The sequence below is a fragment of the Podarcis bocagei genome (assembly GCF_964188305.1).
Source record: "Podarcis bocagei genome assembly, chromosome: 16".
NCBI lineage: Eukaryota > Metazoa > Chordata > Lepidosauria > Squamata > Lacertidae > Podarcis > Podarcis bocagei.
In genome coordinates, this window is record NC_138142.1 from 19,745,129 (window position 1) to 19,761,746 (window position 16,618).

Genomic DNA, 16,618 nt, shown 5'->3' on the forward strand with positions numbered 1-16,618 from the left:
CACTGCCACAGGCTCCTTTCTCTTGGCAGATCAAGATGAGCAGGGGACAGCAAAGGTTGCAGGGTTTTAAGATGGGGCAATCCGAATAAGATCCACTGTTTGACTATTGATTAAAAAAAAACCACCCTAAAATGTATTTTATATAATTGACTTTTTATTTCTATTCTTTGTATATCGTATTGTTGTTTTATTGCTATGGCCGATGGCTGACGCAAATAAAGATTCATTCATTCCTTGGGTAGGGGAGAAAGGTGAGATATCAATGCAATAAATTTATCGATGCAATAAACTGGCGCCACTTCCTTCCTGCAGCAGCTCAGCAGGCAGAAATCCAGCAGGCTAAGCTCCCTCCACTAAATTCTCTCTCCCCAAGCGTCGCATGATCGGGCGGGCAAAACGATGGTGATCCTCCTCCAGGTCATTTATGAGAGCAGCATGCTGGAGGAGATTCAGCTGAAGGGGTCTTATGTCCCATTATTATTATTATTATTATTATTATTATTATTATTATTATTATTACATTTATAGGGACGCGGGTGGCGCTGTGGGTTAAACCACAGAGCCTAGGACTTGCCGATCAGAAGGTCAGCGGTTCGAATCCCTGCGACTTGATGAGCTCCCATTGCTCAGTCCGTGCTCCTGCCAACCTAGCAGTTTGAAAGCACGTCAAAGTGCAAGTAGATAAATAGGTACCGCTCCGGCGGGAAAGTAAACGGCGTTTCCGTGCTCTGCTCTGGTTCGCCAGAAGCGGATTAGTCATGCTAGCCACATGACCCGGAAGCTGTACGCCGGCTCCCTCGGCCAATAAAGGGAGATGAGTCGGCCGCAACCCCAGAGTCGGCCACGACTGGACCTTATGGTCAGGGGTCCCTTTACCTTTACCTATTACACTGGTACCTCGGATTAAGTACTTAATTCGTTCCGGAGGTCCGTTCTTAACCTGAAACTGTTCTTAACCTGAAGCACCACTTTAGCTAATGGGGCCTCCTGCTGCTGCTGCACAGTTTCTGTTCTCATCCTGAAGCAAAGTTCTTAACCTGAAGCACTATTTCTGGGTTAGCGGAGTCTGTAACCTGAAGCGTATGTAACCTGAAGCGTATGTAATCTGAGGTATCACTGTACATTTATACCTCATCCTTCCACAGAGGAGCTCAGACTTGCATACACGCTTTCACTCCCTCTCCACTTTATCCTCACAATAAAGGTAGGTTAGATTGAGAGACAACTGACTGTCCCAAGGTCACCCAGAGGGGTTCATGCCTGGATGTGGGTCTTCCAGGTTCTGGTGGGGTGCAGGCTACAGGCAAATAATAAATTAAGAGTGTCAAACTATGAGCTGCGAGGGACCAGGGTTCAAATTCCCTCATGGCTCTGTGCTGCTCACTGCTTACTCGCCTTGGGTCCCAGTCACCATCTCTTAGCCTAGCTTATATTGTGACGATAATATGGAGCATGGTCCAGCTATTGAACCATCCTGGGTTTCCTTGGGAAATATAAATGCAATTAAATAAAAATGAAGCCAGGCAGCTGCAGCTTTGACTATCCGCAGAGCTATAATTCCCAACACCCTTAAAAAAACTACAGTCCTCAAGATTCTTTTGGGGGAGAAATACAGCAATGTGCTTTCGGGACACTGTGTTCGCAGCTTGAACAGAAATGAAACCGGAAAAAGGCGCTGATGGCTCAAATCTGAATCTCGTGACGGAGGCGAGTCCGTTCAGACCACAAGATGGCGCGCTTGTTAACACTATCTAGCAGGGGATTAAATGGGGATTAGATTTAGGCCGAGGCAGCTGTGTTTGAAATCCGAGCTGCCAAGTTCTCCAGTTCACTTTAGGGCAGGAAACGAGTTAAGGGGCTCCCGGGCAGGCAGACACGTGTCTCTATCTGCTCTCTCTGCTCCCCAGAAGTGGCTGTCTAACGGTAGGGCCGATTCCTAATTGCTTATTCATGTTCACGTTTGACACCCTCCTCCCTTTCATTTCAGTTAAAAACTCTCAGGATGGTTTCTAAAACAGTGAGCGAACTATTTTTAATGAGTTTTTTTTAAATAAAAAACAACCCATGCAACAGGCTGACCACATAAACCCCCAAATCAGGAATCAAAATCTAACAGACGTCAGAAAATAAAAATGTTTTCTTCTAGCACCAAAACTGATTATAAACTCAGCTGCCACTTAGCAGATTTCCATAGCTGGGACAGCATTCTAGAAAAAGGCTGTCTCTGTCCAGTCAGAAATATGCTATCTTCAAGAGATCCTAGCTCATAAAAAGATATCAGATGTGTTTGTAATTTTTGGGTATTAAATGTACTTGAGATCATAACTTGTGTATTATGCCAGGAGCAAAACCTTCTTGACCAGTTTCCCCTGATTCCCACAAAAGCATGTGCCACAATAGAGGCGTGGCCTTCAAGGTATCACAGGTGTCTCTCTCGTTTTTCTTAATGAAAAAACGGAACTCCCGGTTTAGGCTAATTGTAGATAAAGACAGGAATTGGCGCATGATCCCTAAATCAGCTCTTCCGCCCTTAGCAAAGATGGCTAACACACCAGCCGGAAATGCCTCCCGTCCCATTTAGGTCCGCCTATGAAAGCACAGGCTGGTGGGCACATGATGTTGAGTGACAACCAGATATGAAGATACAAAAATCTGTTTGCATGCACGGTTCAAGAAGTAAAACAGAAACGGATTTTCATTTACAGTATTTTTTAAGAGGTATTTCCACCACTTCCTATGCAAGATCCCTTTAAAACTGGAATTGCAAGGAACAGGATTGCATGCAGCCTGTCACTGTAGAGATAATATGATCTCTCCCATTGAAAGGTACAGTTCTTTGTTTTCGTCATGTGGTTTCTCAGAGCTTGGTTTGCTTGAAATCCAATTCATTGTCTTCTTGGCTGTAAAAGTGAAGATGAATGATTGCTCTCTCCGGCTTAATTTGATACAGGAATCACTACCTCCAAGCCCTGAAGCCGGTTAGATGCACAAAATTAATAGTAAAGAGCACATGCATGCATTTATATTTTTAACAAATGAGTTTTATTTGTAAATATTTTGTTCAGGAACAGTAAGCACAAAGCAAAACAGATCTTTGGACGTCAGAAACTTCACACATTTTCTAAATGGTGGGTAGACCAAGTCAAAGAGCAAATACAATTAGGGTCTGCTTCTCCAGCTTGCTGTGACTGCCAACAAACACCCCTTTGCCCCAAACCCACAACCTTTGAAAGGAGGGCAAGGCACTTGCTGCATAGAGAGCCTCCCTCCCTCTGTTAAACCACACTGGGGCAGCCTGCCATTCCTCATGCTGTGAACTGTCGAGCGTGATGACCACTTACATTTTTATGTATATAAGGGAGAAAGTGGAAAAACAATCCATCTTCAGTACAGAGTAGTACTTTTGCCTTTTCAGAAAGAGGAGCACATATTCGGGGAAAATACATTTTCTATAAAATTTGCCATGCTGTGTCATCATCTGAGCATCGACTTCTCAGCTAAAGCAATGCTCTGAACCAGCCTTTGACAGCCCATCAGGTGTTTTGAGCTTCCGTCAGCTACAATCAGTACACAAAACATTGGGTGGGAGAGTGGCTGATGGTTTCTTAAGCTGGCCAAGACTGTTCCCACATCTCACGTACTAGCCTTGTAATGAGAACCTAGAGTTTGTTTCTAACTTCTAGGAATCATTAGCAGCTGCTAAGAGAAATGTTATCAGATCTTTGTGCAATACACCCACAAACACGTGTGTGTGCAGATACTGAGGATGATAAGTCCCAACCGGCTTTTGTTTTGTTTTTGAATTGCCTGTTGTGTAATTTGCAAATACGCCTCTCACTAGTTCCTGAAAGCTCATTACTAGGAACGATTATCTATTTTGCTTCCTCTTATTTCCTCATTTTCTTAAGCTGAGTTCTCCATATTTCCACATCCATTTGCACTTTTATTTTCAGCCCTCATGAGAATTCCTCAGCCTTTTAGAGCCTTTTACCACTTTATATACACCTGTTCATATGCAATTTTACCTAATATACACAATTTTGTAAATCCACCCCCCTTCATATTTGTATGGCATTTTCACTAAGAGATACATTTTGCACATTCTGTACCCGTATATATGTATTTTGCACAAGTTATTTGACTGAAGACTTACACTACAAAATCCAGAGAAGTGCAAATTTCAAAGAATGGCTGTGTTTCCATTCTGGAAAATGCAGATTTGGAAGATACACCTTTAAAACATGAACTGAATTGCATTTCTCCCTCCTCCCCTACACATGTGGGCACTGTTCCCCATACTGTACAAGTTAGAGCTTCCTGGTTTTATGTGTTATGGTTTTAGTGCATTTGGGGGGGGGCAGATATAAGTGCTAAGGATACAGGGATCCCTAAATCTGACTCCCAGTTATAAATATATTGGTAGTGACAGGGAAGTAGCTGGGTAGCGAAAACACAGATGGAAAATGCATTGTCTGGTTGGCAAACTGTGAACCTGCTCAACCGGTTTCTGCACCCTGTGGATCTGCTATGTTTCTATCTGGCTAGTATTTCTGAGTCCAGTGTTAATGTCAGCCAATTTAAACAACAGATTTTTAGTAGTGTCTGCTCAGCTTCCCATCTGGGAGACCAAGCAGTCGCATTGAGGCCATTCCATTCGCTTAGAACAGAGGTCTTTAGTCTCTCCTTAACCCCAACTTTGGCCACCCAACTCAACTGGATTTATTGTATACAGTGGTACCTCTGGTTACACACGCTTCAGGTTACATACACTTCAGGTTACAGACTCTGCTAACCCAGAAATAGTGCTTCAGGTTAAGAACTTTGCTTCAGGATAAGAACAGAAATCGGGCTCCGGTGGCGCGGCAACAGCAGGAGGCCCCATTAGCTAAAGTGGTGCTTCAGGTTAAGAACAGTTTCAGGTTAAGAACAGACCTACGGAATGAATTAAATACTTAACCTGAGGTACCACTGTACACCTCTCTCTCCTCCTAAACAAGGACATGGAAATGAGATTGCAGAATGCAGCTGGTCATCAGAACTTGTAACCAATAACTCATACCTGAGCTTGCATTTTTTTTTCTTCCCTCCCCGCTTATTTTTTCTTTTGTTCCATGTATGTATGTTTGTTTGTTTAAGATTGCAAGACAGAAAGTAAGAAGTGCCTTTTTACAATGATCTGTAAGCCATGATGGGGGACTTTCCCCCTTCCAGCTGATGAGTGGGATAAAAATTATTTAAATAAACCGGGTAGCAGTTTTCTGGACTGTACCACTTTATGCTACATTTAGGGGAGTACACTTTTGAATATTCCACTCTCTGTTTTCTTTTTCAGAAATACATGCCACAAATAGTAACTGAGCACATTGCAATTGATTCAGAGGAGCCCTGTCATGCTCACCCCCCCCCCCATGTAAGCACTTAAAAACCACAAAGACACCTTTCCCCATTGCCTGAAGTTTTGTAGTCCTTCCTTGTAGCCCTTCATATGTTGGACTCCATCTCCCATCAGCCCTAGCAGCCAATGGGGCTAAGAGTTAGGGGTCATGGGAATTGTGGTCCAGGAACAACTAAAGAAGAGTTTGGATTTGATATCCCGCTTTATCACTACCCAGAGGAGTCTCAAAGCGGCTAAAATTCTCCTTTCCCTTCCTTCCCCACAACAAACACTCTGTGAGGTGAGTGGGGCTGAGAGACTTTAAAGAAGTGTGACTGGCCCAAGGTCACCCAGCAGCTGCATGTGGAGGAGCGGAGACGCGAACCCGGTTCCCCAGATTACGAGTCCACTGCTCTTAACCACTACACCACACTGGCACCAGTTAAGGGAAGGCCTGGAGCAGAAAATTCACAATGCCTCTCTATCAGTTTATATTTTAGCTTCATGTTTCATTTTATCATTTTGATTGCATTGTTTTTAGCGTTTGCGACTATTAACTTCCTTAGGCGAGAGAAATAAGTCAACATAGGGAATGGTTCCTCAGGAAGTTCTACACTATTGATGATATATTTTGTGGTTTTATATTTTGATTTTGTTCTGTGAACTGCCCTGAGACCTCCAAGTATAGGACAGTATATTATTATTATTATTATTATTATTATTATTATTATTATTATTAATTATTATTATTATTATTATTATACCCAACAACCCCAACTGTAACAAATGACTCAAGTGTTGAACATGTGCTTGAGTTTGCTTCTTTTTCTCATCCCTCCTCATCCCCCTTTCCTTTTGTGATGCAACTTGTGCATGGTAAGCTTGCGGAACAGAGATTGTCTCATTCTTAATCTTTTCTGCAAGGTCCTGTTTTTATTCCCTCCCCCCTTCCTGAAAAACCCTACCATGAACAGACGTAGCCATGCATACCAACTCAGATGTTTATTAACATTTCTCATCTTCAAGGTAACTGAAAAACTAAAATTGAGGTGCGGGAGGGAGAAAAACAAAAGTGCTATGTTTCTGGACACTCTGGCCGAGACTTGGGCTTAGCTGCGAGCCCACAGTGAACGTGTCCATCGGGGAAATTTTATTTCCTTGGGCCTCCGGTTTTCCACGCGCTCAAAAATTTCGACAGAGAAGTTCATAAGCAAAGAGATAGGCAGGGAAGAAGGGGCCTCTTCCTAAGCTTTTCCCTCCCTTTCTGAAAATGTGTCGCAGGTACAACTTGAAACCCCCTTGCTGAGCAAAGATCCCACAACCGCCCCCCAAAAAACTAACTGAGGTAAGAACCTACCCTGTAAACTGCTTTTTTAAAAAAATGTGCAGGATTTTCAGACATTCAGGACCAGTGCCATGCAGGCAGGTCCAGCTCACCTATTGCAGGTGCACGGAGCGCAAACGAGGCAGGTGGATTTAAGGCAATCCATTAATAGAAGCAAGCCTTGCGTGGAGAGAGCCACCCCATCTTGCCCCCCCCCAATACATTTTTTGCTGAAACCTTCCCAGAGTTTGAGAGGTGCCTGCCGTTCCTGGGAACAGCCAGAACAAGGAGAGCGGAAATGCAACGCCTTCCAGTAAACGGCTGATGGCAGCCGCTTCTGACGGATGAGTCCCAGGCTACGCAGGCCTGGACTTGAAAGGAAGGACTTTGCCCGGGCTCTGTGCGCTTGTGGAATTCACTGCAGAGGGCAGTGATGGGAGGTGGCTTTTTGAGGAAGCGGAGGGAGGCTTAAACACATCCACAGAGCAGGCGTGGCTAACGTGCGGCCCTGCAGATGCCGTTGGATTCCCAACACCCACCAGTCCCGTCTGGGAGCATGGCCGAAGGTCAGGAATGATGGGAGTTGTAGTCCAGCGACATCTGGAGGGCCCCGGGTTCACTCTAAAACAGCCAGAAAGGGATTTGTTATTTTGGTAAAGGACACACCAGAGCAGGGTCTTTTTGTGGACTACAATTCCCATCATCCCTGACCGCTGGGTCCAGCTGGCTAGGGCTGATGGGAGTTGTAGTCCAAAAAAACCACCAGCTGGAGACCCAAGTTTGGGAAATCCTGTAGTAGAGAAATGTGGACGTGTTGGGTCAGGGCTGATGGGAGTTGTAGGCCAAAGCATCTGGAGAGCACTCAGTCCAGTCCGGCAAGGTGTTCCGAAACTCCCCCCTGCTCTTTCAACCCTATGCCTACTGCAGGGATGGGGAAATTGTGCTTCGAAGGCTACAGGCGGCCCTCAGCGTAATTTCAGAAGCCACCTGCATGCAACCAGTTCAGACCTCTGGCATGAGCAATCCATTGTGATCCCAGCAGCCTGGTGGGTTGGGGGGGCGGGGAGAGGAAGAGAAAGAAGCAGTGGGGGGGGGGAGAGAACGGGGTAGCCCTGCCCACCACTGGTCCGTGGCCTGTGACCAATTAGCCTTGAGGAAATGCAGCCCCACGCGAGAAGGAAGGCCCGTCAGGTCTCAGGCACCATGTAAACACAGAGGCAGGGCTACAGAGCTTGAGAGACAGAAGGCTGCTCTCCTCTGCCCGTTAGCGTTGCCAAATCAATCCCCGCTACCCTAAAAAAACTGCTGGTGGGCAACGTCCCACAGTAGGGACTGGAAGAGACCAACTGGTTTCCGTATCCAATTGCAAAAGTAATCCACCCTAACCGCCCCAAATTAAATTCCCCCACCATCCTTGGGAATGTTCCTTCTACTCCTCTGCCCCATAAAGCCACCCCTCCCAAGAGGAAGAAGCGTTTTTAGGATTTGGGGGGGGGGTGCGGGTGGAGGGAAGAGAAAGCTCCATCAGGCGTGGTTAATCTTCAGCTCTTTTGTCTGTTCCTCCACCTTCTGGAAGTCGTCTTCCACTTTCTTGTCCGGAAGTAGCACTTCGACCGAGTAACTGATTTTCTTGGCATGGATGTAGCTGTACGTGTTGTCAAACCGCAGGACGTCTGCGTGGGCAGAGAAAAAGGACAGCAAAGTGTCATGTCAGGGCTGCCACTGCCCCTTTCCGACACTCCCGGGAGCCCAGAGTGCCACCGAGCAAGTACAGTTGTCCCTTGGTCCTCGGACATTTTGGCTCCGAACGCCGCAAACTTGGAAGTGAATGTTCCAGTTTGCAAACGTTCTCTGCAGTGTCTGATGGCTGCAGGAAGCCACACTTTGGTTTCTGAATGTTTTGGAAGTCGAACGGACTTCCAGAATGGATTCTGTTCGACTTCCAAGGTACGGCTATACAGTGGTACCTCTGGTTACGTACTTAATTCGTTCTGGAGGTCCGTTCTTAACCTGAAACTGTTCTTAACCTGAGACACCACTTTAGCTAATGGGTCCTCCCACTGCTGCCATGCCGCCAGAGCACGATTTCTGTTCTCATCCTGAAGCAAAGTTCTTAACCCGAGGTATTATTTCTGGGTTAGCGGAGTCTGTAATCTGAAGCGTATGTAACTCGAGGTACGACTGTACTACGTATATATAAACGGCTTGGCTCCTAAACAAATTGGCTCCCAAACACCACAAACCTGGAAGTGAGTGTTCCAGTTTGCGAACGTTTTTTGGAAGCCAAACGTCCGATATGGCGTCCGCAGCTTCCAATTGGCTGCAGGAAGCTCCTGCAGCCAATCAGAAGCCGCACCTTGGTTTTCGAACGGTTTCAGGAGTCGAACGGACTCCTGGAACAGATTAAGTTTGAGAACCAAGGTACCACTGTAATATATTATGTATAATATTATCTGATTCCTGCATTGCAGGGGGTTGGGCTAGATGACCCACGAGGTCCCTTCCAACTCTACCATTCTATGTAAGTGCATGCTGTACAGAAATGATACACTATTGCATAAGAGCGTTATTACAGCGCATGATACCTGCAGGGGGGCAGGTCGGAATTCCCCATGAAATTCTATGCAAAATAAAGTACATCTCTCCAGATGAACTCAAGTCCATTCAGGGAAGACTGGAGGGGGGGGGGAGACTGGAAAGTGAGAGATCTGGGTACCACTTACAGATCCCTGGATCCGCACAGGTGATCGAGCCGTCTTCGGGCACCATGTGGGCGTTGTATCGCTGGTTGGGATGCACTTCCTCCATTTCGTTGGCGTGCTGGCGCGCCCCTACTTTGGTCTTCAGGTAGACGCCAAAGCCTATATCGGCCCCGTCCGACATGAACTGCCACCTATAAGCAGGGATATCAGAGGAGAGAGGGGAGAAGTGAAGGACGGTTAGGAATTATGAGAAGCATTCATTCCTTCGCATTCTGAAGTGGTACAGTCTGTGCCCCATTTTGCCTGGCGATGCCCCCATCCCCATGTCTAAAGCCCTCCTATGATGTTTGTGCAGAGTGCGTACAGTGGTACTTCAGGTTACATACGCTTCAGGTTACAGACTCCGCTAACCCAGAAATAGTGCTTCAGGTTAAGAAATTTGCTTCAGGATGAGAACAGAAATCGTGCTCCTGTGGCGTGGCAGTAACAGGAGGCCCTATTAGCTAAAGTGGTGCTTCAGGTTAAGAACAGTTTCAGGTTAAGAACGGACCTCCGGAACGAATTAAGTACTTAACCCGAGGTACAACTGTATTGTCCAGCAAAGGTCCCTTGCATCTTTTATTAAAAGCTTACCGCTGAACAATAATGGGATTAACAATGAAATAGCCTGTTTAATGTCAGTTCTCATTTGGGGAGGTGATGGCTGGGTTAGATTGCTGGACTGGAGTGTGTGTGTGCCCACTCACCCCCTTGCCCAAAGCTGCTGAACTCCAACTCCCATCGGCCCCAGCCAGCATGGCCAATGGCCAGGGATGGTGGGAGTTGTAGTTCAGTGTGGTGGAGTGGCCAGAGCGTTCAATTAGGCCCTGGAAGGCCAGAGATCACATCCCCACCCAGGCACAAAACCCACCAGGTGACCTTAGGCCACAGTCACTCGCTCTGGACCTAACCTACCTGGCAGCATTGTCCTGTGGGTGAAATGGGATGAGAGAACCGCACATCACCCCGAGCTCCTTGGAAGGTGGGCCAGAAAAATATTAAAATAGGTGCGCTGCCAGAATTCCACGGTTTGCTCAAGCCCACGGTTTGCTCCTGCCTCGGCTTACCTCAGCACACAGCCCGGGAAGAGGATCTCATATTCCAGCTGCTGCGAGGAGCCCCGATTCACCATCACCGAATGCTCATACTGCTGCTTCAGCTGGTCCCGTACGTAGTATTTCTTGGGGACTTCTCCACCATGGTTAAGCTGCGCACAAAACCACATCGGTGATGAGACTGAGGCTGCGGCTGCTGAGACAACACCTGCTCAACGCTCCTTCCCTGCTGTTGTCCTCTACACTCCCTATTCCGATGCATCGCGCTCAGAGACTGAAAGAGCGGCTTCCCCCTATATCGATATAAGCCTGGTTGCGTGGCAGATGGTGATGTCTTGCATCTAGAAGCCTCCGCCTCAGCGGCCTGGAACAAAGTCTAAGGCCTTTTTGGATCTGGACAGCCATAGCCCTAGACCTGGCCTATGCTCCAGGAGTAGCCCATGCAGGTGCGCTACAACTCCCAACATCCCTTGATGGCAGCTCCATTAGGGCAAATGGGGCACTGCCCCTCAGCCTGACCTCAGCCAGCTTCCACCTGCATGCCTTAAGTGGGTGCCCTGAATATTGGCTGCTTCTTCTTTAGTGCTGTGCTGGTAGAACTCAGCGAGGAAGAGAAAGATGGGGACAAATCTACTATCAGCTTGCTCCACCTGCCAGTTCACCTCCTGGGCTTCCGCCTACTGTTCACCTCCTGGGCTTCCGCCCTATCGGTCCAAATGGGCACCCACCACCATTGCCGCCCCTCCCCCCAGGAAGAGGGATTATTAAGCCACTCTGGGAATTGTAGCTCTGGGTGGGGAATAGGGGTCTCCTCAGGATCATAGCTGTCAACGTTTCCCCTTTTTTAAGGGAAATTCCCTTATCCTATTCGGAATAGGGGAAAAGGTGACAGCTATGCTCAGGATACTCTCGGTATCCTGAACAAACGACAGCTCCCAAGATCCTTGGGGGGAGCCATGGAAGGGGTGTCATGATGTTTTCAACATATGGTGTGAATGTGGCCCAAGTCTTAATTCTGTAAAAGCCATTTCTACTCGGAGCCAAAGTAATTGGCTCTGAATTGTTAGCTTTCTAGTGGTCTGTCTTAGTAAAAGAGGTACGGCCTAGAAAATCTTGAGGGATTGATAATTAACCTAGCAGTCAAAGAAGCACTCCCATAAACAAAAAAATATTTGCTTGTTACTTAGATGTTGACTGGATTGTAATCAGCTCACACCAAGTTCTCTAGCAAGTGTGTGCAAAGCAGTAACGTGCTTCTGAGAATTTAAAGGTGGGCCACAAGCCTTGGAAACCAGAAGGAGGCAAAGTAAGCATCCCCTATGCATGGGCAGTCTGGGTCCAGCTCTTTCCAGCTGCTTCCTGTCTTGCAAACTTGTGTCTTGTTCCTCTATATCCAGACTCCAGTCTATGCTGGACTTTTCAAAGTGTTGGTGCTGACCTTTAAAGCCCTAAACGGCTTCGGTCCAGTATATCTGAAGGAGCATCTCCACCCCCATCGTTCTGCCCAGACACTGAGGTCCAGCGCTGAGGGCCTTCTGGTGGTTCCCTCGTTGCGAGAAGCCAAGTTACAGGGAACCAGGCAGAGGGCCTCCTCAGTAGTGGCACCCGCCCTGTGGAACACCCTCCCACCAGATGTCAAAGAGAAAAACAACTACCAGACTTTTAGAAGACACCTGAAGGCAGCCCTGTTTAGGGAAGCTTTTAATGTTTAATAGGTTATTGTATTTTAATATTCTGTTGGAAGCCGCCCAGAGTGGCTGGGGAAATTTAGGCCACCAAACTTCCCTAGCTGCTGGGGATAGACCCACACCGCATCCTGCCCAAGGGCTAAGGACCCCCGAGTGCTACCTGATGAGTGTCCATACCATAGTCTTGCATTTGGGGTCTCCATCTGGGTCTGTGAGGGTTCCCCCATATTCCGTGGGGATCTGTGAGGGGTCGATGTGCTTTTGCAAAACCTCCTTCCAGTTAGCTGGGAGAAAAGCGAGAGGGTTCGTTTACTGGACAGAAATTGATTTCCAACCGACTCAATACAACCGGCAAGCAATTTGTCTAAGGCAGGGGTCTGCAAAGATTTGTGGCTTGGGGCGGTTCACGGTTCCACAGACACATGCACAAACGCTATTTCTGGTCTCCTTCCGGCGCAGAGGAGGCGTGCGCAGCTTCCCATTGGCCGCAGGAGCTTCCTGCAGCCAATAGGAAGCGGGTCAGAGTAGTGGGCCTTAGATTGCCGACCCCTGGTCTAAGGGGATTATGAAAAAGCTGGAGATTAACCAGCAAAGGTCAATATTCTCCAGAGCTGACATTTACTCTTCAAATATCTGAAGGGCTGTCATGTGGGAAATGGAGCAAGTTTGTTTTCTGCTGCTCCAGAGGTTAGGGCCAGAAGTGATGGATTTAAATTACAGTGGTACCTCAGGTTACATACGCTTCAGGTTACAGACTTTTCAGGTTACAGACTCTGCTAACCCAGAAATAGTACCTTGGGTTAAGAACTTTGCTTCAGGATGAGAACAGAAATTGTGCGGCGGCAGCAGGAGGCCCCATTAGCTAAAGTGGTGCTTCAGGTTAAGAACAGTTTCAGGTTAAGAACGGACCTCCGGAACGAATTAAGTACGTAACCAGAGGTACCACTGTACAAGAAAGGAGATTCCAACAGCATCAGTAAGAAATTTCTGGTGGTAAGAGCAGTGGAATGGATTACCTCAGAAAGTGTTGGGCTTTCCCTCACTGGAGGTTTTTAAATACAGTGGTGCCTCACAAGACGAAAAGAATCCGTTCCGCGATTCTCGTCGTCTAGCGATTTTTTCGTCTTGCGAAGCAAGCCCATTGATTAGCGCTACAGCGGTCTAGCGGCTTTCCGTGATCAGCTGTTAAGCGGGTTTTTCAGCGGAACAGCTGATAGGCGGCTTAGGAAAAGGGGGGGGGGAGCGAAAAAAACCTGCGGGGACGCGCAAGATTTTTTCGTCTTGCGAAGCAACCCCATAGGGCAATTCGTTTTGCGAAGCGCCTCCAAAACGGAAAACCCTTTCGTCTAGCGGGTTTTCCGTCTTGCGAGGCGTTCGTCTTGCGGGGCACCACTGTAAAGGCTGGAAGGCCGTCTGTCAGGGATTCGTCAGCTGTCACTCCTGCACTGCAGGGGGTTGGACTAGATGAACCTTGGTGTACCATTCAACTCTCCAATTTTATGATTCCTTAATACAGTCCATTTCTCTCTCATCCCTCCTGCACCCTGCTGTTGAGATTGCAGCGGCTGAACAGGTCAGCAACCTTGCAGTCACTTTTCAGGGAACATTCCTCGGTCGCTGGCCCAGGTAGGCCTCTGAGGGCAAACATTAGTCTCACTAACCAGGTAAGCAAAAGTCCCTGGAGTCCACAGTCCGAAAACCCCCAATATTTTCCCCTCCTGCCAGATTTTGTATTAGCCGCTAGCTGTCTGTGTCGTATCCTAGCCTGCATCTCAACACAAAGCCTTGGCAAAATTTGGGGTGCATTTGGGGAATATTGCGTTAGTTACTGTTTTTATTTTAATAATTGATTTGTAAACCAAAAAACCCCCCCAAACCCAAATATAACAAGAAAACAAAAAAATTAAACTGCAAAGCATCATAGTTTGGAAGGACAAATGTACACAGATTATGAAGTAGTAACGCATACAAAAATTCCCTTTATAGAGCTTTATAAAAACAAAAATATTCAAGAGTTTTATAAGGGGAAAAAATCAAGTCATATATTTAAAAAACAGCCATTTGAACTCTGCTCGTTAGATACTTTTAGCTTTCCTAATTATAACATGGGTGCTTTGGTATGGCTTTCTAATGTTCCTTTTGCACTGTAGTATCTGTTGGTAACTGTGGCTTTTAAAATAATATACCGGCAACTTGTTCAATCACACTTGCGGGAGCCATGTGACACATTGGTGAATGTCAGCACCACTACCCCGACATTTTTCACACACAAATGTGCTTCAGTTCCCCTGTGATCCCCTCAAAAATGGCAAGAAAGAACTGCCCCAAATTGTCATCACTTCCTCCCATGATTTTCCGGCTTAAGGGGTCTGCTAATAAGATTTCCCCCTGAAATCAGATAATGCAGAAACGAGCACTAAAGATGCACTGTACTCCATTGATTTTTTCGCAGATGGCTTTTACGTGGTGAGAAAGCTCAAATATAAGATGAGAACTGCTGTGTGATTTCAGCCTTGGTTGGTTGAGGGGGATACTAACATACTAGAGTTCCCTCCCCCAAATACTTTCTAACCACCCCCACCTCCAAAACAACAATAAAGCTCTGTGCATGTTTTTATATTTGGTATTGACAATCTATCAGCCCTCCTCTCCCTTAACTAGCACCTGTCAACAGCCATTCCATCAGCTCTGCCGAAACACCAGCTCCATCAGGTACCTCCTACCCAGAAACTGTTTCTATTATTTTTATTTATTAAATTTATATTCCGCCCTTCATCCAAAGATCACAGAGTGGTTCACAACATAAAATACCAGCTGGTCGCTATACAAACAACTGTTTAAGAATTGGTGGCCTGAGTTTGCTTTTTTCCTCTTCCCTCCCCATCCCTTTTCCCTTGTGTGTCGTGGGCGGAGACTGTCTTGTTCTAAGTGATTGGATGTGAGCCACTCCAAGAGCTCCCCCCCCTTTGGCTGAAGAGCGGGCAGCAAATGTCTCTAAATAAATAAAGAAGTATACACCAAGCCTTTCCCCAAGCTGGTGTCATCCAGATATTTTTGAACCACAGCTCCCAGCCATCCCTGTACCTTTGCAGTGATGGGCCAGAACCGTGGAAGATCGCTGTGCAACCAGGGCAGGGACGCTGCTTGTGTGCATTTGCTGTTTTACATTGCCAGAAGTTAAAAGAAGATAGGGATATAGGAAATTTACTTTTAAAGGGGAAGCTAAAAAAAATATGAGGCAGGTGGTGGGTGAGTGGAATAATTGCTCTTGCCTTCCTCTTGAGAGCCAGTGTGGTGTAGTGGTTAAGAGCGGTAGTCTCATAATCTGGGAAACCGGGTTCGCGTCTCCGCTCCTCCACATGCAGCTGCTGGGTGGCCTTGGGCCAGTCACACTTCTGTGAAGTCTCTCAGCCCCACTCACCTCACAGAGTGTTTGTTGTGGGGGTGGAAGGGAAAGGAGAATGTGAGCCGCTTTGAGACTCCTTAAAGGGAGTGAAAGGCGGGATATCAAATCCAAACTCTTCTTCTTCTTCTTCTTCTGTGACTAACAGCTCTGCTCCCATATATGACTGTGGAGTGGAGTTTTAAACAGCTAAGGGCAGATTTTCTGAATGGATTCATTCATTCATTCATTCATTCATTCATTCATTCATTCATTCATTTCTGCTGCCCAGAATACAGGGAAGCTTTATGATGTCTGCTGCAGGATAAAAACAAGGGACTTGGAAAAAGACATACCTAGCCAGGCAGCAGCAGGAGGGACCTCAGGCAATCTGCTTTAAATTTCCCTTCAGCCATACAGAGGAAGGATAGGTCCCAGAGAAGGGAGGAGGAACCTTTTCCTCCCAGCTTGGGACTTCAGGGTGGTAATTTACAGAGCAAGCAACTGTTTCTAAGAAGGGACGTCATGTATGGCTCCAGACAGACACAGAGCCTTGGCTGAAATTCAGAGGAACCAAATTCTCAAACAAATACAGACTAAGCTTGGCTCACATGGGTAAGCACTGGGCAAACATCAGGCTTTCGGGATCAACTTTGCTTTGCTTTACTAGAGTAGAATTCCCCAGATTCTGCAAATAGGAGCCAGGAGCAAACAACACTCAGATTTAGAAGACTCCAAGCACAGGAGTTTTACTTTTGAGAAGTAGAGCTGGGTGCGCACAAATCCATTTCTAGTCTCCCATTTGATTTGTTTCAACAATATAATTCTCAGAGACCAAGCTAAGGTGTACTGCTCTGATGAGGAATGGTGGGAGCCTCCCCCTGCTCCTGCTCCTGCCTGGGAGCAGTGGAGCAGTATAGATTTGGAGCAGCGGTTTGCAGAGGGGCATAGTTTTGAAGACAAAAGTTGGGAAGAACTGGGGTGTGGACAGCAAAGTGAAGAAGAACCAGAAGAGAGAGAGCTAACAGGCTCTCTCTCGCTGGAAGGTGTCCAG

The 16,618-nt window shown here is 46.8% G+C and overlaps 1 protein-coding gene across 1 annotated transcript in view; it reads right to left on the reverse strand.

The window, feature by feature from the left end:
* Positions 1–6,361: 6,361 nt before the first annotated feature.
* SEC14L2 (SEC14 like lipid binding 2) overlaps positions 6,362–16,618 on the reverse strand; it is a 36,214-nt gene continuing 25,957 nt past the window's right edge. The window contains exons 9-12 of the mRNA XM_081175013.1: positions 12,360–12,466; positions 10,507–10,646; positions 9,422–9,591; positions 6,362–8,371 (exon numbers count right to left, since the gene is read on the reverse strand). Of these exons, the coding sequence (XP_081031139.1) occupies positions 8,223–8,371; positions 9,422–9,591; positions 10,507–10,646; positions 12,360–12,466 (566 nt within the window). The 3' untranslated portion in view covers positions 6,362–8,222. The remainder of the gene's footprint in view (positions 8,372–9,421; positions 9,592–10,506; positions 10,647–12,359; positions 12,467–16,618) is intronic.